General features: G+C 55.6%; 1 protein-coding gene across 1 annotated transcript; it reads left to right on the top strand.

The window, feature by feature from the left end:
• Positions 1-3,546: 3,546 nt before the first annotated feature.
• On the top strand, positions 3,547-23,037 carry LMNA (lamin A/C). The gene is made up of 12 exons (XM_012658633.1): positions 3,547-4,168; positions 15,570-15,726; positions 17,435-17,560; positions 17,832-18,002; positions 18,173-18,298; positions 18,863-19,083; positions 19,177-19,402; positions 19,875-19,982; positions 20,074-20,193; positions 20,622-20,711; positions 21,490-21,759; positions 22,071-23,037. The coding sequence occupies exons 1-12, from the start codon at positions 3,813-3,815 to the stop codon at positions 22,095-22,097; spliced, it is 1,998 nt and encodes a 665-aa protein (XP_012514087.1). The 5' UTR covers positions 3,547-3,812; the 3' UTR covers positions 22,098-23,037.
• The last annotated feature ends 2,228 nt before the right edge of the window (positions 23,038-25,265 follow it).

Raw genomic sequence — 25,265 nt, 5'->3', positions numbered from 1 at the left:
CGGCACCAGTCCCCCCTTGCACCTCCCACATGTCCAGCTAAAGTGGCAGGAGATAGTGAAGCACGTCCTGGATCTGGACCAGGCTGCCTGGTCCCAGTTCTGAGCTCTGCCTGTTACTTGATGTCTAGTTTTGTGAAAGTCAGCCTCACCTGAATTTTTTTTTTCTTTTTCTTTCTTTTGGCACATTGCTGAGGACCAAAAAAGCAGGGAAATAATCTCCAACCCTTGAGGTTGTTTTGTGGACCAAATCGAGAATGTATGTGAAAACATACAACTAAAAAGATCATACAAGTATAACTTATTCACTGTTTGAGCATTGTTTTGCTTTATATTTTTATTCTCATAGCACTTACCACCATTTTACAAATTATAATTTTGTCTTTTGTAATGTCAGCTCTGTGAAAGTAGGAATTTTTGTCTGTCTTATTCACTGCCGTATCATTAGTATATAGAACAGTTCCTGGCACATAGTAGGTGTTCAATAAATATTTGTCGAATGAGTGAATTTTCTACATATAAGGCACTTTTGTAAAGCCCCTAAATCTGCCTTCTCCAAGAAGCCTTCCTTCAAATGAATGTTAATTATTGCAGCATCCCTATTTTACAGATGAGGAAATTGAGGCTGAAAGAAATGAAATAACTTGCCCAAGAGTCACTCACCTGAAAAGTGAGTGAGGGCCAGATGCACTTGTTCACCCAAGAAACACTGAGTGCCAGGCACTGGACCAGGTATTAGGGACACAGATGACTAAGACTTGGTCCCTCCTGTCCCTCACAGAACTTTCAGGAGGAGGGGTCACAGTGGGAGGCCCAGGATGCTATAAGAACACAGAGGAGACTCCCACCTCAAGGTCATTGGTTTTCAAGACAAGTGAGGAAACCATCCCTTGGACTCAACCACTATATTGTGATTTCATCATGAATGTCCCAACCCCCAGGCTTCTGGGATCCATTCGGAATTCATCATCCAGCCCAGAGTCCTGCGCTGCTATTTAGTTCGTTCGTTAGTTAGTAAGTTTAAGTAAGTTAGTAAGTAAGTAAGCTGGGGCTACAGGCGTGTCGGCATGTACTGCTCTTTAATCATTTGAGCCTGTTGGGTTTGCTTCTCCCTCTGTCTTCCCCACCAGTGGGAGGCCCCCTTGAGAGCAAGCACAGTGTTGCAATTATCCTATGGCATGGTGTGCAGAACTTTGCATACCAGGAGCTCAGTCCTCCTCTTTGGTAGCCATTCTGCCCATGTTACAGATGAGGAAACTGAGTTCCAGAGAATTCAGTAGCAGATCTAGCATCACACAGCAAGTAAGAAGCAGGATTAGAAGCTGGTCACCCCTGAGTCACAATATCCCCCAACCCCCAGGAAGCCCAGCTCCTCCTAACCTGGCCTCCCTTACTCTCTCCTGCTTCTTCTGGGGTTGGCGATCTCCGTCCTGGTATAGGGAGAGTAGACTTGCGGCATTTGGGGTCCAGAGTCAGGATTGAATATTCAGGATAAAGGCCCATTTTGAAGTTCAGATTTAGGATTGAGGTCATTTTGATGGTGGTGGTGGGGATCCTTTGGAAAGAGCTCAGAGTGAAATTCGGGGTGAAAGCTCTCTTCCTTTCTCCAGCACCTTGTCCCCAAAGATGGAGAGGTCTAAGATAGGAAGGGTTAAGTGTGATTTTGCTTCCCCAGCCCAGAGGGGAAGCCAGGCCAGGCAGCCGGGTGGGGCAGAGGGGGCTGCTTAGTGCCAGGAAGAGGGCCGAGGCAGTGGGAACAGCACGAGCCCTATCCCTCACGTTTCTGGCTCACCCGTCCCACCTCTGCTTCTGGTTTGGGGAACATAAGGGAGAGAAGCAGAACAAGACATTTTGTTTTGTCTGCAAGCTGAGGGTGCGTGCCATGTCTGGGGGAGAAAAGCCATATCCTGGGTCCCCTCACCTGAGTGCATCCTGGTTGCTCACCACACTGCCCCGTCACCCGCACAGAGATGAGACCCTCCCTAGTTCCCCTTCCTGAATACCCAAAGTTCCTGCCTTAATCCCACTCCGGCGCCTTGTCCACGCTGAGGCCTAGCTCCAGAACTGAGGACCTGTCTAGCCCTGCTTCTCTTGTGTTTAAGAGAAGCCCTGATATCCTGGAGCTCTGGGAGTTAGCAACATAATTTAATTTCCCTGCTTCCTCATCAGAGAATAAGCTGTAGGAGGCACTGAGGCAGGGCATGCAAGCGGGTGGGGCCTGGAAGCTCAGCACTGTCACCTCTTAGAACAGATGAGTGGCTGGTGGGGCCAGGGCCAAGATTAGGGGAGGGGAGTGGGAAGCTAATCAAAGGGGTCCTTGGTGAGGCCTGAGGACAGAGGCTCCAGAGCCTGGGTAGGGAAGCTGGGAACTCGGGTGATCCTGTTTTGTGAGAGGGCTCAGCCCCTCCCGGGAGCCAATTGCAAAGCAGACCTTTGCCAGAGAGGAAAGTAGAGTTACGCGTGATGCTGGCCTTTGCAGCCAGCAAGGCTGTGGGGTCTTTGCAGTTCTTGACCCCCACTTCCCTTTTTCTGGCTGAAACCAGATAGAGACCCAACATTGGCTGTCCAGCCCCCAGCCCTGCTCCCCTATTCAGGCCCCTCTGGGAACCACAAAAATCTGGGCTCTGGTGTCCTGGCAACGTGATGAATGCACACACAGCTCTGGTATCTGTTTTAAATTATCCATTAAAATAAAATAAGTACAGTTCTGGAAAAAAAAATAAGTTGACTGGGTGGGTAAGCAGTAGAAAGGGACTGAATGGGGGAGGAACCTAGGAGGAACCTAGGAGGAACCCAGGCAGTCTCTTTTTCCAACTGCTTGGGTCCAAAGGATGGGGACGGGAGATGGGAGGGGGCAGTGCCTGGGGCTTATTCTTGGTCTGCTTTAGGTAACTGCTGGCTTGTTGCTTGGGCCTAAGACCTAATGGTTGGTTTTGAAAATTGGGGCACAAGACAGGAAGAAAGGGACCCCAAACTCCTGATTCCTGCCCCAAAATTGAGGGCATAAAGGAACTCAGGTTCCAGAACTTCACTGCCCCCCAGGGAACCCAGGCATTCCTTCTCCACCCCACCCCTGGCATACAGAGATGCAGCTTTGAATGGGCTGCCCACATCTCTAGGGGGGTAGGGGTGACTCACTATTACTACTGGGAGGGAAGGGGGAGCCAGCGGTGGAAGGAGGGTGAGTCACACTGATGGGCACCAGATTCAGCCCTCCCCGACTTTCCTGGCTCTCCAGCTCTGCCCGCCTGGCCCCCTCCCTTGCTTTGCACCCACTTCCCCCTTTATTCCCCCGCTTTGCCCACCCACTCTCACCCCTTGGCTCTGTCCTCTACCCCAGAAGGCCTGAGGCTGTCGGGACAAACTTGGAGCTGAGAGCGCTGACCAGGCACGAACTAAGACAGGGGAAGCTTCAGCAAACCTCGGGCAGACTGGGGTGCGCTGGAGAGGGTGGGGCCGGACGCTGCCACAGCCCGGCGGTCCTTGCCCCCCTCACCGCTCCCGCCCCCACCCCTATGGATAAGCGACTGCCCCTTTAAGAGCAGTGGCCCCTCCTCCCTTTAGAGGAGGACCTATTAGAGCCTTTGCCCCCGCGCCGGTGACTCAGAGTGTTCGCGGGAGCGCCGCATCTACACCAGCCAACCCAGATCCCGAGGTCCGACAGCGCCCGGCCCAGATCCCCACGCCTGCCAGGAGCAAGCCGAGAGCCAGCCGGCCGGCGCACTCCGACCCCGAGCAGTCTCTGTCCTTCGGCCCGAGCTCCGCGCCCTTTCCGGGACCCCTGCCCCGCGGGCAGCGCTGCCACCCTGCCGGCCATGGAGACCCCGTCCCAGCGGCGCGCCACCCGCAGCGGGGCGCAGGCCAGCTCCACCCCGCTGTCGCCCACCCGCATCACCCGACTGCAGGAGAAGGAGGACCTGCAGGAGCTCAATGACCGCTTGGCGGTCTACATCGACCGTGTGCGCTCGCTGGAGACGGAGAATGCAGGGCTGCGTCTTCGCATCACCGAGTCTGAAGAGGTGGTCAGCCGCGAGGTGTCCGGCATCAAGGCGGCCTACGAGGCTGAGCTCGGCGATGCCCGCAAGACCCTCGACTCGGTGGCCAAGGAGCGCGCCCGCCTGCAGCTGGAGCTGAGCAAAGTGCGTGAGGAGTTCAAGGAGCTCAAAGCGCGGTGAGTGCGTCCAGGTGGCAGCGTGCTGGCCGGGAGCGGAGAGGGCGGCTGACCTGGCGGCCCTGGCCGGCTTCAGGCAGGGAGCGGGAGGGCCCCGAACGGCTGATAACTTTTGCCATGCAGTCTCCTCCCTCCCCGGAACTGCCCCCGGCGACGGCAACGGGTAACTGGCAGTGCCAAGGGAAATTGTCAAGACAGGACAGAGAGGGGAGGGGTCTCTGGAGTGGGTGGGAGGATATAAGGAATGGTGGGGGCATCGGGGCCAAGTAGGGGCTGGCAGCAGGCCCGCATTCGGTTAGGATGGCATTTGCCAGCCATTTGGAGCCTGCGGGAGGGAGTTGAGCAAAGCAGAACTGGCCCTGCCAGGTCTAAGAACTCTGGGCACCCAGGACAGACCGGAGTGGGTGAAAGGGTCCTGTTAGGACTTTCTTGGCAGGCTTGGCACTGTGCCAGCTTCGCCTAGGCTGGCTCCAAACACACGATGTCCACAAAGAGCTACCAAGCTGGCATCTGTCCAGTGGTGCTGGAGAGAGGTCACAAAGGCACAGAGCAACCCCTTCTTTCCCCTCCAGGGGCGTGGGTGGTGGGCCCCTCGGCGTGACCTTTCCCTTTCCCGGGTTTCTTTCTCAGAGTTGGGAAGCTCTCCCTCACTCCCTGCGTGTCTGGGACCTTTCCTGGGCTCTCTGACAGGCCCACCAAAACAACTCCAGGAGATTGGCTCCCCCGCAGCTCCCAGAGCCCTTGGCCCAGGAATGCAAGGGAGGGAGGGAGGGAGACAGAGGGCAGAGGCTCCTGGCACAGGAAGTTGTGTTATGTCCAGGTCTGGCAGCACCTCTCTCTTGGCCTTCTGCCTGGTGTCTTCGAGGGTTGGGGGCTCTGCCCTTCCCTCTCTTGACCTTCTCAGGGTGAGCCGTTTTCATTTTCCCAGCCAAACCAGAGCAGTCTTTGCTCAGGCCCATCCTCTCAGCTGCTGACGTTTTGATCTTTGCCTTATTAAAATGCTGGAATACAGTGACATTTTTGAAATCCAGCCGTTGGAAGCTTCAGGCCACTCCCACTTCACCCATCCCTGCCCCACCCTACCCCACCCTACTCAGCTCCACCTTCTTTTCTAAAAAACCCTTTGGGAGCCTCGAAGTTTAGGCCCTCTTCTTCCAGGCCTCCGAGGATTTGGTCTCCTTCTCCCTGCTCCCCTTTCCTCCGTGAAGACCCAAGCCAAAGAGCACTAAAGGTGCTTGAAGATCCCTAAAGGGCTGATGTATCACTTCCCCTCCTTCTCTCCTTTTAATCATCTATCTACTCCAAACTCACGTTCTTCTCTCAACCCCTCTGCGTATTCTGGGGGTCGCTAGCCCCCAGCCCCAGGTGTTGTGGGTGCGGCAGATCCATCACCCTTCTGAAGAGTCCATGGAAGTTCTGTGGAGGATCTACCTTCATTTCTATTGAAAGGGATCGTGCCTGTCTTTTTTCTACTAGGGTTACAAATAACTTAGTTAGCAAGACAGATAAGAGGCAAGCTAGGGAGCCCCAGAGAATTAGTTGTGTTCTCAACTAGTCCACTCAACTACCAAAGCTCCCCTTGCAGAGTGCTGTGAAGGACATTCTTAGCAGATCTGGTGAAAACACGGATCAGGGAACAGGATAAGTGGCTTCTATAGTCTCTCGCTCACGCCAGTCTGTCTCCTCTGCCTCTTGGTGCAGCTGTCCAGGCCTGGGACACCAGGCGGGTGTGTGCGGGCACATGGGGCAGGGGCGGGGGAGGTGTGTGTACTTGTTATATTTAGCCACCTGCCTCTGTTCTCCCCCACTGATCCTGGCTGGGGAGGCTGGGCTTCCGGAAAAGCGGGGTGGGTTTGCACACCTGGATCCCAGGCTGAAGGGAGGTGGGGTGGAGACAAAGGGGACTCAGACCGTATCTCCCCTCTGTCCACGGTAGGAGGAGTCAGGATTGGTTGCTCCCTTTTGTGTCTGCTGTGCTCAGGGTGAGGTGAAGTAGGGAGGATGAAAAGTTTGGGAGAGGAAGACAGGCTTGTCTGCTGTGCTCAGGATGAGGTGAAGGTAGATTGAAAAGTTTGGGAGAGGAAGAAAGGCATTATCCCAACCCCTTCCACCAAAGCCTGGAGAGAAGGTGTTATCTGGTTTAATGTTTAATTAGAGTTCAGAGTTCAGGGCCAGGCTTGGAGTTGAGGTGCAGAGCTGTCTGTAAGACCCTGTGGCAATCCTTGGCCCAACCTGGGTACCTCAACCACAACCAAGCTCCCTCTTTTTGGGTTGTTATAGGTTCCAAGAAGAAACCCCTTTCCCCATCTCACACTTTTCTGCTTCTCTCTCTCTCTCTCTCTCTCCTAAAGCCCAAGGGGTTTAGACACCTAAGTTTAGGAAGAATAGGAAGGTTGAAAGCACTGGAGAAGGCCCATCTGGGGTCTAGGTTTGGAGCCAGGCCCCACTCCAGGCAGGACAGCTGGGTGGATGATTCAGATGCTGCCCCCCTCCTTTCCACCCTCGTGGCTTTACATGAGACAGCAGGAGACAGGGTGGAGACAGCATATGTCTTAAAGGGAGGGATGGGGGCCTGAATGTCTGCATCTTCTGCCCTCTTCCCCTCTACATCCTGGGGTCTCATTTCTGCCTCCTTCCTTAGAATCTCTGGTGGAGGCCAGGCACGGTGGCTCACACCTGTAATCCTAGCACTCTGGGAGGCCGAAACAGGAGGATGGCTTGAGCTCAGGAGTTCGAAATCAGCCTGAGCAAGAGCAAGACCCCATCTCTACCAAAATAGAAAAAATTAGCAGGGTGTGGTGGTGCATACCTGTAATTCCAGCTACTCCGGAGGCTGAGGCAGGCGCATTGCTTGAGCCCAGGTGTTTGAGGTTGCAGTTAGCTATGATGATGCCAGGGTGACAGAACAAGACTCTGTCTCCAAAACAAACAAACAAACAAAAAAGAACCTCTGGTGGTATCTGGAACCATGGCTCTGGACAGGCGATATGCACAGGTAATTAGAATCCAGGGTTGAGTCCAGAGTTATGGGCTTGGGGATCAGGGTGGTGCCAGAGTCTATGCCTTCCCATGCGAAACTGATGGAGGAAGGCTGAGTCAGAAGTGGGGAGATCCCAGGCCCACAAAGCAGAAGCGCTTCTTCCACTCCAAGGAGGCCCTGGTGCTCTACAACTTCCTGGATTACCCACCTTCTGCAGCCCCAGTGCGGACAGGCGGGGAGATGCAGGCTCTGATCAGGATGAGAACGGCAAAGGGGACGATGGGTCAGGAACAGGCATCGTCCCATGTCACACAGCAAGGGGGTGTTAGGTTAGAACTTGAGCACTGGCCTTCTGACTTCCAGGTAGGTACTCTTGCCATTAAACCTCACTTCTTTAGTGTAGGGGACAGGTTGGAGGATCTAGAGGGTGAGGTGAGGTGTCGTGGCTGAGGCGTACTCCTAGGCCCTGGAGATTCTGCCTTGGGGCCAGTGATGCCTTAATGCTCTGCTGTCCTGCTAGGACCTGTAAACATATGGTCAATAGCCTTTGCTCCAGCCTGTACCTGGAAAGACCCAGGCTCCTGCCAGGCCATAGATCTTGAGAGCTCTGGGATCAGCGGATGGTGATTCATGTCTTGAGACTTCTCATGGGAATTGTCTACCTGGATCCCAAGGAGGCTATGCCCTTTGGCAGAGCCATTCAGTTAATGGGAGTGGGGGCCTTTGAGGATGCCTCAGCCCTAAACTTTACGTAAGAGTGGTACCTCTGGGTGTTATCTTTCCAACCCCCTCACCCAAGTCCACATTCGGAATCAAAGGGAAAGAAGAAGATGCAGCTACTAAACCCAGGAGCTGAGAAGTATTTAAGGGGTCCAAGAGAAACAAAAGAGAGAATAATTCCTCACTAGGAGCCCCATTGCCTTCCCCCTATGGATGCCTTGGTTGGCACTTCCCCAGGCCTTCAGGAATCTGAGACTTACTCTTACATAGAATGTGCCCATTGCTCCCACTCCCAGTCCCACCCCCCAGTGATTCTACAGTGGCTCAGTGTCAGGGCTGAAGCCAGGGACAGCTGGAGGGACAACTGGTAGGAGATGCCTCCCCTACCAACTGTGCCCCCTGCTCTCCTCCCCCTTGCCTCCCTCCTCTCCAGCCTCTCACCACTTTTAGCAGCTGCAGCAGCCAAGACCGAGCCTTGTTCAGAGACCTGACCCTAGGGCAGGTTCATCCCATTCTTACCTCCTTGGCCCCAGTGTACCGAGGGTGACACAGGCCAAGCTTGGAGATCTCTGCGGAGGTTGCAGGTCTCTTATCCCTTAATAAGAGGCAAGTTGGCCCATAAAAAAGTGACAGGTAGTGTGAGGAAGTGGAAACAGCCCTGGCCCTTGGTGTTCTTAGTTCTAGGTTGGCCCTGCCACTAAATTGCTGTGTGACCTTGAGCAAATCGCCTCCCCAGTCTGGATTTCCCTAGCTGTAAAAGAAAGGGGTTAGAGCAGAAAATCTCCGGAGAGCCCTTATGTTCCAAAGTAGTACAATGACCCACAAACTAAGAAAACAGTCCTCTAAAATACCAAGCTGTTAATAGTAAAATCAAATATAATTAATGTGAATATAGTTAATAGCCAATGAATGCTATTCTCAATAGAAATATTTCCCACAAACTGTGAGATTAAAAATACTAACACACTTCTCTATTTCCCAAAGAAAGTTTGTTAGAAATGGTTAATTATTTTGACATTACCCTCCTGGCGTATGCTTTGTTTTCGTTGCCAGTAGAAAAGGACAATTGGTTTTCAGGGCCTCTCCCTTCAGGACAGTGGAGAGGGCTGTATCGTGTAGTAGGAAAGGAAGAGTCGGCACAGGAATGACTCCCATTGACCTGTGTTGGGGGCTAGAAGGAAAGGCAGGACTGTTACCTGAGAGCTGGGCAGGATTAGACAGCAAGTGCCTGGAGCCAGGGGGAGGTGCACAGTGACCTTGAACTGTCTACCTTCCACTGTTCCTGCACCCATACTGGCTCCCCCAGCCTGAGGCTGGGCTGTGAGAAGGTCTTGCAATTGGTGAATTGCCTTTAGTTATCCCTTAAGGAAGGGGACAGAGTTTGGGAAGGGCAGGCCTCCCTGGCCACCCCTACCCCCACCCAGTTGTAAGAGAGGAAGCCGGAATCCCGCCTGCCTGCCGAAGCCAGGAATAATTCTGGCTGGGATCCCAGGCCCGGCAGGGGAGCTGAGTCACGGTAGAGGGTAGAATGGAGAGTGGACAGGAGACCCTAAGCTTGTCCAGTCAGGGAAGAAGAGGCTGAGGAGTGGCCTTTTCTTGAGAACTATATTCAAGTTGCAGCATGAGGGACAGTGATCTGAATTTAGTGGCAGACGAATAGAAGCAGGGGACAGGACACATGAGTCCCTTTAGGGCTGCCTCAGGGGAGCTAGAGACTCATCATTTCAAGGGGTCTAGTTTCTGGGCAGTTGAGAGGGAGCTATTTGGGACTGCCAAGACGCCCCCTTCTTCCTGAAGCTCTAACGCTGCCACCCTCTGCCGGCTGGGAGAGAGAGTTGCATCTTCTGAGGCTAGAGCTGGAATGCGGTGGGACCAGAACTCCTAGGTCCTCCCCGACTTCCTTTCCTGACCTTGGGGTGTGGCTCCCGCTCTATCCGGGTGTTGTCAGGGTTAATTACTGTGCGCCACCAGATGGAGGGTTAAGGGGTTGCTGATTTGGCTTCTTGTGGGGATCCCCTAAATGTCCCTTCTTTTGGCCAGTGACCTCCCTCCGTTCCCACCTCGGGACATTCTGCCTTCTTATTAGGCCATCCTTGCCCTCGCCACACCCCTACTTCTTTTGGTCCGTCCCAGGCCCCACCCCTGCATTTTTTGACAACCGGGGAATGACTTCTGGAGAGATAAGCCAGGAAGAAAGAAAGTGGAGTTTGGCAGGGGACCTTGCAGGGGGTGGCTGGGGAGGAAGCCAGTCGCCTGTTGTCCTGGACCCCAGTGCTCTGGCCTCTGGCCCCAGGCTTCTCCCGCCTCTGTACAATGCCACGTTGATGCACCCAGCAGCTGTGACTCAGGCCTGGCCCCCTGCCAGGCCCAGCGCTTCTGCCGGAGTTGGGTCTGAACATGTCAACAGGCCTCCTATCCCCCTCTCAGCACCAGTCCCCCACCCCAACCCTTCCCTCTGCCTGGAATTAAGACCTGCCTTTGTCTTGGGGGAGGCCAGCTGGGAGATTGGCGGCTCTGGAAGGGGATCTGAGGGGCCTCAGACCCCAGGCATGTTTGGCCGGTGTCATGCCCAAGCGAGGCGTGTTCAAGCAGAGCCATGCCTGATGTGGGTGCTTGTGCCTGTGCGGGGAGGCCGGGGGTGGTCCCTACTGGGGCACCTACTGTGGGCTTCTCAGGTGCAAGACACTTAGAACTTCATAGGCTGGGGTTTGGGGAAGGCTCAGGAGGCTTCTAAGTCCCTGGAACACCTGCCCCGGCTCAATTCTCTCTTCAAGATCTTCTTTCCAGAGAGCGATGGTGCCTTGAATGCCAGGGAGGGGAAGCCAGTTGTCCCAGTCTACCCACATCCTGCCCTTACCTGAAAGCGGTTGCAGACCCACAGACTAGCCAAAAAATCAAGCAGTGGTTACTTTGGGGAGTGGGAGGCTGTCAGACCTCATGGCTAGCTGCACACACAGTTGCGGATGTGTGCGCGATGTTGGAGGGCAGGTGGGAGTGGCGGTTTCACTAGGCCTGCGTGTCGCTCGCTGACTGGTATGCCTCTCGGCATGCGAGGCGGAGGTCGACACATCTCCCAGGCTGTCTTACCGGGTCTCTCTGTGTTACTGTCGGCACCGCCTGTGTGCATCATGCCATTTTCTGTGTTCTGTCCCAGTCTACTGTGAGTGTCCTCAAGTGACCCGGTGGGCAGGTTTTTAGTGCCCAAGCCTCCCCTTCTCCAGGCCTTGGTCCAGGAGGAAGTCCCTCTAGAAGCCTTGAGCACATGACATATGAACCGCCTAGTCTCAGGGCATTTGGGGGCATGCAGGAAAAGCCCGAAGGCCCAACGGGTAAAACACTGGGCGAAAGTAGCAGGCCAGGGCAGAGGCGGGCTCAAGGGGGGAGTGTGAGGTGTATTTGGATAAATGGAGGGAGGGACAGAAGGAGGATATACTGCAGTGGGAGGAGTTGCTGGAACAGAAGGAGGGACGGTAGGAATATGCAGGCAGGCTTGGGGTGGCAGCAGGAGACACCCCATCCATGGCAGGAAGTCAGCCTGGGCGGAGGTCTAGATGCCCAGGAGGATACAGGAGAGCAGTTGCTATGAAGGCAGGGACTCCCTGCTACCCGCCCTTCCCAGCCACAGGGGGCACCCTTCAGTGGGGCAGGGGAAGCTCAGGCGCTCAGAGACTTTTGCTCTCTTGCTTCCTCGTGCCTCCTCTCTGTGTCGCCGCCTAGCGATGGGGAACTCCCAGGGCTGGTGAGGCAGGGCTACAGGGGACTGGGGTGGGTCTGAAGGAGCCCCTGCAGGACGGGGCCTGCTCCCCCACACCCCCTTGTCTGTCTTCCCCTCCCACTTCTTATTTTTAGTCTCAGTCTAGCCTCTATCCCTCTTGCCTCTCCCCCAGGCCAGGAGAGGAAATGGAGGCCTCTCCCTCTGGGCTTTGCATGTTGCTCCCAGCAACCAGGCCCAAACAGGCCTGCGGTGGCCCTGGCTTCCATATCTGGCATCGGAGCCTGGCTGAGGAGGGTGACTCAGCGGGCGGGTCAGCGGCTGGCCTGGTGCCCACCCAGCCCCTTGGCTGTGCTGGTGCCTTTATTCCCCAAAGCAGCCCAGCCTGCAGCAGCCTGTGAGCCAGGCCTCCCCAACCCGCCAGCCACAGCCTAACAGACCCCCAGCCTTGGGTCACACCCACCAGCGCCGGCCCTAGTTTCTACCTTATTCTTTTCCTTTCTGCTCCCCTCCCCTCCCCCTCCCTTCCCCTTCCCCTCCCCCAACCCCCTCATCCCATCTCTCTCTCTGAGATCAGATTTGCCAGTTGTGTGAAGTTAGAAACAGGATGCCCAGCCCTTCTTGCCTCTGCACTGGGATGCAGCCATTTCTGTGCTTGGGGAGCCTGGAGGATGCAAGGGAAAGAGCTGGCTCTCAGCTGGCACGGCACTGGGCCCGGGCAGGACGCGAGCAGAGCCAGGGTCTCCCTTGCGAGCACTAGAGGATTTCCCGACCACTGCCCGGGTATTGTCTGCCTGAGCATGAGTCACCTGAGGGGCCCCAGGTTCCCACCCTTCCCAGCACCTCTGGCCTGCCACACCCTGTCATCCCTGCCAACCCAGCGGGGGGCACGTGCCCAGCTTTCCTGCTGCCAACCCCCAGGGGACTGAGGTGCAGGCAGCACCACCACCCTGGGGCTGAATGCCTGGCCAGGGTCTGCTTTGGTTCCTGTTAGGTCTGAGGACCCCTCCTAGGAAGGAAATGGCATTTGGTGGTGGGCAGGCGGGATCAGGGAGGAGGAAGGGGAGGCCCTGGGCTCTGCGGTACCCCCAGCCATCTCTCGGGGTGTGCATGTGGCTCCCTGGCTGCAGAGCTCCCACAGTGTGAGTCATGAGCCCATGGGTGACAGTGGCTTCTTCCCCACAGATGGGAGCTCCCCATGCCTGACTAAGAAAACCGCGAAGGCTCTTCCTCGCTGCCCTCTCTTTGCTTGTGGTTTCTCTCATCTGCAGGGTGTGTCTTAGTCCTGAATCGCTTCTCTTTCCAGCGCTAGTCAGAACCTGCAGAAGGGAAAGGGAACTAGCCCCCTTAATTTTGTTGGAGGCCATATATCACGTATGTGCTGAAGCAATAGAGCACTGCTTTCCAGCTCTGCTCCTACTTGTTGGGGGACCCTGGACGTAGCTCTCTGTGCCTCAGTTTCCTCAATCACATAGTAATAGCACCTGTCTCACAGGGTAGCTGTGAAGATTCAGTGAGTTAACACTATAATATTTAGAGCAATGCCTTGCATATAATAAGCTCTATGTAAGTGTTTGTTATTATTAATATCATTAGCATCACCACTACCACCACCTTTGCAAGCAGGAGAAAGTAAAGAGGTTAGACCGAAGAAAAAAACTCCTGTGCTTGTCAGACCACAGAGGACAGAGACCACGCACCTCTGTTTTCCTCAGTCACTGTCTGCCAGGCACTGGCAAGGAAAGGGTATTACCAAGGGGAGCTCCTGGAGTTTCTCCTCTGGCACCTGAGGAGACCTGGAGAGGCAGGACTAGGGAAGAGGTGCCCTTGAGACGTCTTCTGAAAGTGTCCCCTCTTTCTTCCCCGCTCCTCCCAGCTCAGGCTGGCTGCGTTAGGGAACGTTTTGTGCCGCAGTGGCTGCCCTCTTCCTCCTCCCGGCTTCTCTGTTTTCTCTGGACTTTGTGGCTTCGGGAGGCAGTGAGGTGAAGGAGGAGGAGTCCTGGATCAGTAGCCAGAATAGGCTGGGACACTGTCCCTGCTGCTGGCCTGCAGTGCTTGACACTGGGCCATTCACCTTCTTCCTCTGCTCCTCATCTGTAAAAGGAGAGGGTTAGACCGACTCTAAGCTCCTTCCAGTTCTCTAAATTCGGACAGCCTCCCAGTACGGCCAGCTGCAGCCGTTAGTTAGCCTTCAGGGCAGAGAGGCCTCTTCTGGGAAGCCCCTGCCAGCCTGGAAGTCGGCCCAAGGCGCTCAGAATCTAAGTCTGCCCGGTCGCTTCATTTTACCAGCGGTTTTTCTTCATTCACCCGCCTCCCCCTGCAGCTGCTTCAGCTTCGGAAAAGTTCTGAAGTCATGGAAAGTTGGGGCTGTGCTCCCAGCCAGGGGCTGGGCCGGATGGCAGCCAAAACCTGAGCTGGGTTTTGACTTTATTTTTAGCTTTTCTGACTGAGACGGAGGAGGGGAGGCATCTTCCAGTTCTGGAAGGGCCTCCTTTTGCAGGAGACAGACGTTGTTGTATTAAACAACTTGTTCTAAGGTGTGGCCAGAGGCCTGCACTGAGCAAGCACGCAGGCTAGGGGAGCTCCCTCCCACCCTTCCCCTGCCCCTCTGGGTGTCACTCTATCCCTTTCCCAGTCCAGTAGGCCCAGTTAGAGGGGGGTGACTCCTTTCTTGGACTCCCCCAAGCCGGTGGCAGGAGAACACTGCCTGGGTCTCGTCCTCTCCCTCCGGAGCTTCTGCGAGTCAGTCTGTCCCACTCGAGAGTGAATTGTTGGGCCTCTTGGAGCTTAGGGCTTTTGTGGCAGAAGAAAAATGTTGGCAGGGTGACTTTTCTCCTTTCCAGGGTAGATTTTCCCCCACTGCCCACGTTTGGTTTTCCTTTTTTCCATCCGCCGTGGTGGGCGCGTGCTTAAGGACTGATGAGTTACAGATGGCCGCTGGGACGACTGGGCCCCTGGGCTCTTTCTCTCCACTCCCTGAGTCTGCTGCTTTCTCACACCCTGTATTTGTGAAGTGATTGTAACATCTGGAAAGTTCTTGGGTTGCCTGCAGATTTTTAAGAAAATAGGACCTCTGTATTTCTACAGTGCACTAGCAAAAATAATCAGGGGCCCAGAAAGGTGAGGGAGGTAGCAGAGGCAGCCCTGTTCGGTTGGTTTTGGCTAAAGCTTTGCCCAGTTTGAGGAGCAGGGAGGCTCCAAACTGGAGCCCAGATGGACTAGAAGGTCTGGGAGCCACATCTGGATCCAGACGCTGAGGCTTGTGGATCCAATGGGCAGGGCTCAGCATTCTCTCAGGGCTCTGGTGAAGCCAGAGGAAGGGAGGCTGGGATGTCTCTGCTCTGCCCAGGTCAGGGGATGCAGAGCAGGTCCTGAGAAGGAAGAGGTCAATACCATGCCTGATTGTCCTTATCCTACATCTCCCTGAGCTGTAACCAGACTTTCCTTCCCCACAGTCCCACATGTGTAAAAGGGACTAGGAGGGTGACAAACACCTCTGGGACTCAAACTGAGGTTTAGGGACATGTGGACCCCCAGGCTGGGAGCTTAGTTATCTGGCTCCCTGGAGGGAGGGAAGCTTGGCTGAAAGGAAGGTGGGTGGAGTCCAGGGAGGAGAACTTTAAGGCCCTGTGTGGGAAGGGGCAGGAGACAAAGGTGCCCCTGTCTGATTGGGAAGGAATGGGAGGGGAGAGAGGCAAAGCATTCATATCATGGGATCCAGCTTTGCCCTTGGCCCCAGGCACGTTCCTGAGCCCTGAGTCATGGGAAGGGTGGAGAAGCAAGAAGGGGGTTTTGGGGGACCTTGGGGGAGGTGGGAGCCCAGCTCCAGAGGCGAGCAGATGCAAACGAACCTAACGCAAGGATGCCCTCTCCTGGTGGCTGGGGGGACAGCAGAGCCAGCCCCCGTGGCTGACCTCTCTGGAACCGGGCCCTCTCCAGGGATGTGGACTCATTCTCTTCTTAAACTCACTCTTTTCTCTCTTCTTTAGCAATACCAAGAAGGAGGGTGACTTGATGGCCGCTCAGGCCCGGCTCAAGGACCTGGAGGCTCTGCTCAACTCCAAGGAGGCCGCGCTGAGTACTGCTCTCAGTGAGAAGCGCACACTGGAGGGCGAGCTGCACGATCTGCGGGGGCAGGTGGCCAAGGTGAGGCCACCCTGCAGGGCCCGCCCACAGCCCCACCTGACACATGCGCACTTGCTCTTCTACCCTGACCCGCCCTCGGGAGGTGCCTGGTCTGACCTGTCCTGGCCTGGTCTGGTCTCAGCCATTCACCTGTCCTAGCGTCATTTCACCCACTCAGACCATATCTCGTCCTTCTTTGGCCGCCCATGGGATCTAGCACAGTGAATTTGAAATAATCTACAAGCCATTTCCATTTAACTTTGCAACGAACTGTGCCTGGCCCTAGATCCCTCCCAGTTAGGCCCTCCTGCAGACAGCTTGTGACTTCTTTGGAAAAAAGGAGGAGTGGAGACCTTTCTTTCTTTCTTTCTCAATCATCTATTGAGGCCATAATCGGGAGCTAATGGTTAATGACATATGGGACATGTGTTAATAATGCTTTGCATATATATGGTGGCCTCTACTTTCAAAACACTTTGCTCCAGTTTCTCATGTTAAAAGCTAGGGAACGGAATCCAAGAAGCTGGTTTGTTCCCAATTTCACTGCCTCATCTGCTCAGAGTAGGGCAGGCACTGGAGTCAGTGGCCAAGCTTCCATCCTGGGCTCTCTGCTTCCCAGGCCCTGCCACCCCAGTGCACCAGGGAGAGACCAGGAGAAGCCAGCAGGTTGACTACCAAACCAAGGCTGGGCTGTTCTCCTCCCAGGTCTCCTGCCTCTAGCTCTACCCTTCCCCCTATCCCCTCCCAGCTGCACTGACCAGCCTGTTCTTTCTTTCTTTCTTTTTATTTTATTTTAGAGACAGGGTCTTGCTCTGTTGCCCAGGTTAGAGTACAGTGGCACAATCATAACTCACTGCAGCCTCAAACTCTTGTGCTCAGGGTGATCCTCCTGCCTCAGCCTCTGGAGCAGCCAGGACTATAGGCACATGTCATCATGTCTGGCTAATTTTCTTATTTTTTGTAGAGATGGGGTCTCACTGTGTTGCCCAGGTTGAACTTGAACTCCTGGCCTTAAGTGATCCTCCCACCTCAGGCTCCCAAAGTGCTGGAATTACAGGCGTGAGCCACCACATCCAGCCAGCATGCACTTTCTAAAATGAAAATCTAAGCAAGGTGCTCCCCTGCTCAAACTTCTTCAGAGGTTCTCTTTGTGGCAGACAAGGGTGTGTCTTCATGAGCCAGCCCCTGCCTCCTGGCCTGGCCCCTTCTCCCATCACTTCTCCCTACCGTATACTTCAGGCTTCAGTGGTACTGATCTTCCTGAAACCCCCAGAACACATGAGCCTTCATACCTCCATGCCTTTGCATGTGCTTGTTTCTGCCCCTGCAGTCACGACAGTGCCCCTTTCCAGTCCCCACAAGCCTGTGCCTTGGGTCTCAGCCTCTTGGAGGCCTTCCCAGGGCCCCCAGCCCCCACTACCCCAGGTACACTTCGGTTCCTTCTCTCATATCCCCTCAATACTTTGTACATACCTCCTTTATAGCAATCGTTATGTTGTGCCAGGGAGAGGAGTTTCTATGGCTGTGGGGGAAGTATTACCTTTTATTTCCTAGCACAGTACCCACCCAGAGTAGTTTCTGTGAGTAAGTGGACATCCAAGGCCCCCCCTTCCCCTGGACCTGTTTCCACACATGTAAAGGGGTGTGCTGGGAACAGCTCACCTCTCAGCTTCCTTCCAGCTCTCATGTTCTGTGACCCTCACCCCAATCTTTACCTGCTTCCTCTCAGCTTGAGGCAGCCCTGGGTGAGGCTAAGAAGCAACTTCAGGATGAGATGCTGCGGCGGGTGGATGCTGAGAACAGGCTGCAGACCCTGAAGGAGGAACTGGACTTCCAGAAGAACATCTACAGTGAGGTAGGGACTGTGCTTTGCAGGCCGGAGGGCTGGGGCTGGGTGGTAGCAGACGCTAGTCTTGGGCTGGGGATCAGCTGTGTGCAGGGCTCACCTGCCTGCGTCCCTCGTTCTAGTGGACAGGGAGTGGGGGCCAGCACCTAGCTCCCAGGTTAGAGTGGGGCTGACAGCAGCTTGAGGGGTAAGGGCTGGGCAGGGAGCTCGGCCGTCTGAGTCTGCCTCTAAGGAACTAGTTCCGACTTGGGTTTCTGTGTCCTTGCTCTAACCCTCCCAGGAGCTGCGTGAGACCAAGCGCCGCCATGAGACTCGGCTGGTGGAGATTGATAACGGGAAGCAGCGTGAGTTTGAGAGCCGGCTGTCAGACGCCCTGCAGGAACTGCGGGCCCAGCATGAGGACCAGGTGGAACAGTACAAGAAGGAGCTGGAGAAGACCTATTCCGCCAAGGTGCTCACCCTCCGCTGTTCCCTCACTGCCTCTGCCCCCAGCAGCCCTGCCCTTGCCCGCACTGGGATATTCCGTGGGGGATCAGAGGTTGCAGCAGTGATGCCCTCCTCAGGACCCTCCCTCTGTCCTTCCCAGTCCCTGCAGTCCTAACCCTGTGTCCTCCCCTCCAGCTGGATAATGCCAGGCTGTCTGCTGAGAGGAACAGCAACCTGGCGGGGGCCGCCCACGAGGAGCTGCAGCAGTCCCGCATCCGCATCGACAGCCTCTCCGCCCAGCTCAGCCAGCTCCAAAAGCAGGTGATGCCCCCCTCACTCTTTCTCCCAGGGCCCAATGGTCTGGGCAGGATGTAGGCCGGAAGCCCAGGGGGGCTTCCTGTGAAGGGGGAGGTAGAGGTGAGGGACAGAACGTGCCCCAGGACAATGCAATGAGAGAAGAGACCCAGGATTTGGAGTCCGAAGGCCTGTCTGCTGTCCAGTACTCGCTCTTACCTTGCCTTTGCTTCTCAGAGCTTTGGTTTTCCCATTTGAAAATGGAGATTGCTCTTACCCTCCCTAACTCACAGATTTGTCCTGATACTCTACAATGTTGAGTGTTAAAAGCATCAGTATTATTCTAGCTGGCTGCGCCATTTGTGACGCAGGAAATAGGGTCTAGCCTCAGAACGAAAGATTTCAGCTAGATATTGGGAAGGACTTCCCAGTCACTAGCCAAGACCATGTTTAGAGCCTGTGATGGGCTCTGAGGAGGGCCTGGAGATCCTGGAGAGGGTGGCTGGGTGTCCCTTACACCTACCCACATCCCTATCCCTCCATACTCGGGGCCCTTGGGAGCTCACCAGACCCATGCCTCCCCCACCCCAGCTGGCAGCCAAGGAGGCGAAGCTTCGGGACTTGGAGGACTCGCTGGCCCGTGAGCGGGACACCAGCCGGCGGCTGCTGGCAGAGAAGGAGCGGGAGATGGCCGAAATGCGGGCAAGGATGCAGCAGCAGCTGGATGAGTACCAGGAGCTGCTAGACATCAAGCTGGCCCTGGACATGGAGATCCACGCCTACCGCAAGCTCCTGGAGGGCGAGGAGGAGAGGTGGGCTGGGGAGGAGTCAGGGAGGTGCTAGTGGTGGCCTCTGGCCCGTGGCTGGCCTTGACTAGGCACCCCTCTTGGTCTCTCCCTCCCCAGGCTACGCCTGTCCCCCAGCCCCACCTCGCAGCGCAGCCGTGGCCGCGCCTCCTCCCACTCGTCCCAGACGCAGGGTGGGGGCAGCGTCACCAAAAAGCGCAAGCTGGAGTCTGCCGAGAGCAGCCGCAGCAGCTTCTCGCAGCATGCACGCACCAGTGGGCGCGTGGCCGTGGAGGAGGTGGACGAGGAGGGCAAGTTCGTGCGGCTGCGCAACAAGTCCAATGAGGTAGGCTCCCAGGTCGGGGTCTAAGGGCAGGCAGCTGCATCAAGGAGAAGGCCGGCAAGAGGAGGGGATGAAGCTTGGAGAGAGTATTCCTCCCCTCGAGGGTGGCCCTGGGTGACTGTGTGGATCTCCTCCACGCTCTAGTTCCAGGCCTGGCCCCTGGACTCACTGGCTGTGAGACCTAGGGCAAGTTATTTAACCTCTCAGAGCATCGGTTTCCACATCTGTAAAACGGGATGAATAATAGTCCCTAACTCTGAGTTTTGGGACGAGGAAAGATAAAGTGTCAGTGTGCCTGGTACAACATAAGTGTCCACAGATCACAGCTCTCATCCTTGAGGGGAAGGGCAGTGACGGGGGTGGGGGGGCCAGGTAGGAGGGGAGGGCAGGGATGGAGGGAGAGGCCCTTGAGCAAGATAAACCCAAGAGCCTAGATGAGCCTCCCCCACCTCCTTCTTCCCCATCATGCTGGCAGGACCAGTCCATGGGCAACTGGCAGATCAAGCGCCAGAACGGAGATGATCCCTTGCTGACTTACCGCTTCCCACCAAAGTTCACCCTGAAGGCTGGGCAGGTGGTGACGGTGAGTGGCAGGGAGCTTGGGGCTCTGGGGTGGTGTTGGGTGGGAAAGGGAGTGTCGGAGTGAGCATTCTTCTCCAATCCCTCCTCTCCAGATCTGGGCTGCAGGGGCTGGGGCCACCCATAGCCCCCCTACTGACTTGGTGTGGAAGGCGCAGAACACCTGGGGTTGCGGGAACAGCCTGCGCACGGCTCTCATCAACTCCACTGGGGAAGTAAGTGTGCTTCCGGCTGGCCTGTTGCCGGACAAGGCTCCCCCTGGTGGCCAAAATCAGAGCCAGCTGCCCCCGACCCAAGGGAACCAATTCAGGGCCACTTTCTGGAGCTCTCTGGTGCAGACTCGACTCCCCACCTAGTGGGCAAACCACTAGGTGCCTCCCCCAGCAGCAAGAGGGGTGGAAGGAAGACAGCAAGGATTGTTAAAGGTAGAGCCAGACTCCAACCCAGAGAGCTTAATGGTGTTCCTCTGGGCAGAAATGCGTTCCTTAGCTCCAATACCACAGAGGACAGAGTAAGCAGGCTGGACAAAGGGCAGACCACAAGAAAGGCTCCAGGTGGTCACTGTGGGTAGATATGCTGTACCCCCACCCCTCCCCTGGCCCTAAGCCCCTGACCCTTGGGCTCTGTCCCTTGTCCTTGGCAGGAGGTGGCCATGCGCAAGCTGGTGCGCTCAGTGACTGTGGTTGAGGATGATGAGGATGAGGATGGAGATGACCTGCTCCATCACCACCATGTGAGTGGCAGCCGCCGCTGAGGCCGAGCCCGAGCCCTCACTGGGGCAACCCAGCCAGGCCTGGGGGCAGCCCCTCCCCAGCCTTCCCATGCCAAAAATCTTTTCATTAAAGAATGTTTTGGAACGTCACTTGCTGCCCTGGCCTTTCTTCTCTCTCCTCCCTATACCTTGAACAGGGAACCCAGGTGCCTGGGTGCCCTACTCTGGTAAGGAAGGGAGTGGGAACTTTCTGATGCCATGGAATATTCCCATGGGAGCAGCGGACAACGGTCTAGATTTGTCTCCTGGGAAGGGGACGGGAGGACAGACGTGGGGCACCCTAGCCCTGCCTCTCTCCCCCCATTTCTATTGCATGCAGTTCTTTTCTTGTCCTTTCTCCTTTCCTGTTGCATGCATGTCCTCCTTTCCCTCTTTTTTCCCGAGAATGGTCTCTCGTTCCTGCCCCCTCCAATTAATTTTGCATGCCTACTGCCCCATAATCTTGCTCCCTCTCTCTCTCCTTTTCCTCTTAAGCTTCAAGTAGCTAAAACGGAGTCAAAGGCACAATTCCTGTTCTCTGTCCCCAAGTCTTCCTGACCCTTCTCCCCTTTCATGTCTTCCTTTCTCCCACCTCCCAGCCCCTGGCCTCCCCAGCCCCTATTGCCCTCTGGCTCCTTGGGCGCAGAACCCCACCTTCCTGCCTGGCAGCTAGAAGCCTGCAGGCGCCCAGAGCCTGGGCTGGGCCTGAGCCCTCCGTCCCAGGCTCGCCGTCCCGCCTGAGCCTTGTCTCCCTCCTCAGGGCTCCCACTGCAGCAGCTCGGGGGACCCGGCTGAGTACAACCTGCGCTCGCGCACCGTGCTGTGCGGGACGTGCGGGCAGCCAGCCGACAAGGCGTCTGCCAGCGGCTCGGGAGCCCCGGTGGGCGGATCCATCTCCTCTGGCTCTTCTGCCTCCAGTGTCACAGTCACTCGCAGCTACCGCAGTGTGGGGGGCAGTGGGGGTGGCAGCTTCGGGGACAACCTGGTCACCCGCTCCTACCTCCTGGGCAGCTCCAGCCCCCGAACCCAGGTGAGTTGTCCCTTTGTCTCCGCACCCTGCAATCAGGACGCTGGTCATTGAGGGTTAGGACAAAGTGGCCCTCTGTGGGGGGAGGGCCTTCTCTTCCGCAGCCCGGGGGAGCGGGAGCCTCCTCCTCAGCCCGAGTCCTAGAGAGCCCACTCCTGCATCCTGCCCCTCTCGTCTGAGCCCCAGACTGGAGGGCAGGGGCGTGGCGGGGTGTGAATCGTAGGGGAGACGCTAGCTCCCTCTGGCGGCCAGGGAGAGAGGGTCTGGGCCCAGGCACTGCCGCTCACACTTCTCCCCTCTCTCTTCTCTCTTAGAACCCCCAGAACTGCCGCATCATGTAATCTGGGACCTGCCAGGCAGGGGTGGGGGCAGAGGCCTCCTGTTTCCTCCTCACCTCATGCCCACCCCCTACCCTACACCTCATGGGAGGGGGCTTGAAGCCAAAGAAAAATACCCCTTTGGTTTTTTTTCTTCTGTATTTTGTTTTTTTTCTACGAGAAGTTATTTTCTACAGTGGTTTTATACTGAAGGAAAAACACAAGCAAAAAAAAAAAAAAAGCATCTATCTCAATCCTAATTTCTCTCGCCTGCCTTTTCCCTGCTTCCAGGAAACTCCAAATCTGCCTTAAAACCAAAGAGGGCTTCCTCTGGGAGCCAAGGGAAAAGGATGCTTTTACAGAGCCTAGTTTCTGCTTTACTGCCCTGGCTGCTGCCCCCGCCCCGGGGCCCCCGTGACATGGTGCCTGAGAGGCAGGCGTGGAGGGGTCTCTGCCAGCCTCCTCTGGACAGCAGGCCGCTGCCAGGCCAGCCTCTGTGAGGGGGAGGAGAGAGAGGACACTTGGTCCCACCACACCTGGCAGAGGGTCCTCTGCCTGCCCCACCCCCAGCCCCCACCCCTGCCCCCTGCCCTGGGGTGAGTCCATTCTCCCAGGTACCAGCTGCACTTGCTTTTTCTGTATTTTATTTAGACAAGAGATGGGAATGAGGTGGGAGGTAGAAGAAGGGGGAAGAAGGTGAGTTTGAGGTGCCTTCCCCAGCTTTAGAGCCTGAGTGGGCTCTGTGCAGTCACTGGAGGTCGAGGTCAAGTGGGGTGCAGGGAGGAGGGAGAGGGAGGCCACTGGAAAGGGTGAGAGCCTGCTGGGGCCCACCACAGAGGAGGAAGGTGAGAGAGGGTAGGGAGGCGTGGCGGTGGTTTTGGCAAACACTAAGGATCCCCTGGCCTCCCCATTTCCCATCTGCACCCCTTCTCTCCTCCCCAAATCAATACACTAGTTGTTTCTATCCCTGGCTGCTGTGGTATCTTTGTTGGTGGGCATCGCTGGGTGTTCTGAGGGCCAGACGCACACACACAAGGGCCGCGTGGGCACTGCATCCCTGCACTCATTCCTGCTAGCCTCACCCCTGCTCTGGGGCAGACAGGAAGAAATGAAGCCCTCAGAGCACTTGAGGTGCATATCGGGGCACTCAGTGGTGGCTGATGGGGAGAGGCGTTGACTTAAGCGTCACTCACTCACTGTGTGGCTCTCTCCTCGTGGAAGTCCTTCGGAGAAGTAGAGCCCGAAGGAGGGCATTTCCTTGCTGACTTCTTTCCTCCTACCAACACTTGTCAAGCCCTTCTCTGGGGCCCTGAGCTAAGCGCGAAAATGAAGACACGATATAAGCCCTGTCTGAGGGGGTGACATCTCAGGGCTGGGAGGGCAGCAGGAAAGTAGGGCTTACTTTGCAAAGGAGCAATTAATGTCCCTTTGTGCCACATTGTGCTTAGCTTGTAGGACAGGGCAATGAACGAGAAAACACATTCAGTGTCCTCAGGGAAATTACACCCCAGTGGGAGTCAGAAAACGTGACTGCTGCAGGCACAGGGCAAAGCAGGAGCCTCCGAGGGGGAGACGACTGATAAGCTGGGGCGCGAGGAGCCCAGACTGAAGGAAAGGGCCCCAAACAGGGACGACAAGCTTTAGTAACCAACGTTTCTCTGGCCCTTTCTAGTTTCCGAGAAGCATTTCCACACTATCTCATTCAACCCCACTACTGTCCTGAGAGGTCCTTATTGTCTCCTTCGCTCCTGGAAAGGGAGACTCAGTTAATGTGCCCAAGGCCACACAGCTAGCAGGTGGCAGAAATCCCAAGATTCTGGAAGTTTATGTTCCCTGGGCAGAGGAGTTGAGCTTGCAGTCAAAAGTCAGTGGGAAAAAGGGCATGTCTGGGATTGTGGGAAAAACAGATTGGAGAAAGCACAGTTATTGAGAGGAGGAAGGCTCCCAGAGTCATGCTGGAAATTCCCGGTTTCCCCAGGGGCTGAGACCCCATGGTGCCTCTGGGTTGGACAGCTTCAAAGAAGGAAACCCTTCCTGTCCTAGCCCTCAGCGAAGACCCGGAGGCGCCGCATACACAGGGTCTTAGATGTCAGCGGAGGATTCTCCTGTCCTCAAAGCGACGACGTCTACGTGCACTTCCCAATCCGGGCACCTGGGGGCGCCAGAGCCCCACCACGGCCGGCGAGGCGTCCGCGCATTCCGGGCGGGGGTCCTTCGTAGCTTAGCTGAACCTTGGTGGGCTGCTGGCTCTGATCTCGGGAGGCTGTGCGGGCACTGCGGGCTGGGGACCACCAGGACCAGCTGGCGACGTTCCGGGCGCTTGAGCATGAGGGTTGAGGGGGATAAGGCAAGTACGCAAACACTGCGGCAAGCTGGGCCCGCGGTAGAATGGTAGCTGGGGACTCTGCAGCTCGTGCGTCTGCACACGTGGTTACCTCACGTGACGCTCACGACACAATTCAGGACTCAGCAGCCCACATATAATTATGTAAAACATTTTTTTTTGTTAAAATATAATACATACTTGGCTGCGCATAGTGGCGCATGCCTGTAGTCCCAGCGACTTGGGGGGCTGAGGTGGGAAGATCGCTCGAGCCCAGGAGTTGGGGGCCAGCCTAGGCAATATAGCAAGACTCCGTCTCTAAAATAAAATGTAGGCCTGGTGCCGTGGCTCATGCCTGCAAGCCCAGCGCTTTGGGAGGCTGAGGTGGGAGGATGGTTGAGGCCAGGAGTTCAGGGTTACTGAGCTATGGTGCTGCAGCTGCACTCTAGCCTGGGCAATAGAGTGAGACCTTGTCTCTAAAATATAAAAATTTTTAAAATGTGATACATACTCTATATGTAGTAAAACTGAAAACACAGATAAATACAAATAAGAAAAAAAAATTTTAATGAAATATGGAGAAAAAGAAGAAAGAAAATCTCCTTTTCAATCACCCCCAGGCAACCACTGATTGATTTCCTTCCCAATATAGTTTGCCTAAGCATATACATTACACAGTTAAGATCTCTCGGTGGTTTAAATTTCGATTCTGCTTTTCTCAGTTAATATGTGTAAGCTCTTCCAATGTTATTCCAAAGTTTACAAACACTATTTTTTTTAGCTGGACATCACTAATTGGATATAAACACTGTTTTTAAATAACACTGATTCTTTTTCTATCTGTTTATGTAAATAATACTTGGCCATTA

The sequence above is a fragment of the Propithecus coquereli genome, unplaced genomic scaffold, assembly GCF_000956105.1.
Source record: "Propithecus coquereli isolate 6110/MARCELLA unplaced genomic scaffold, Pcoq_1.0 Scaffold59, whole genome shotgun sequence".
Taxonomy (NCBI): Eukaryota; Metazoa; Chordata; class Mammalia; order Primates; family Indriidae; genus Propithecus; species Propithecus coquereli.
This window is presented reverse-complemented; position numbering and strand designations above follow the sequence as displayed.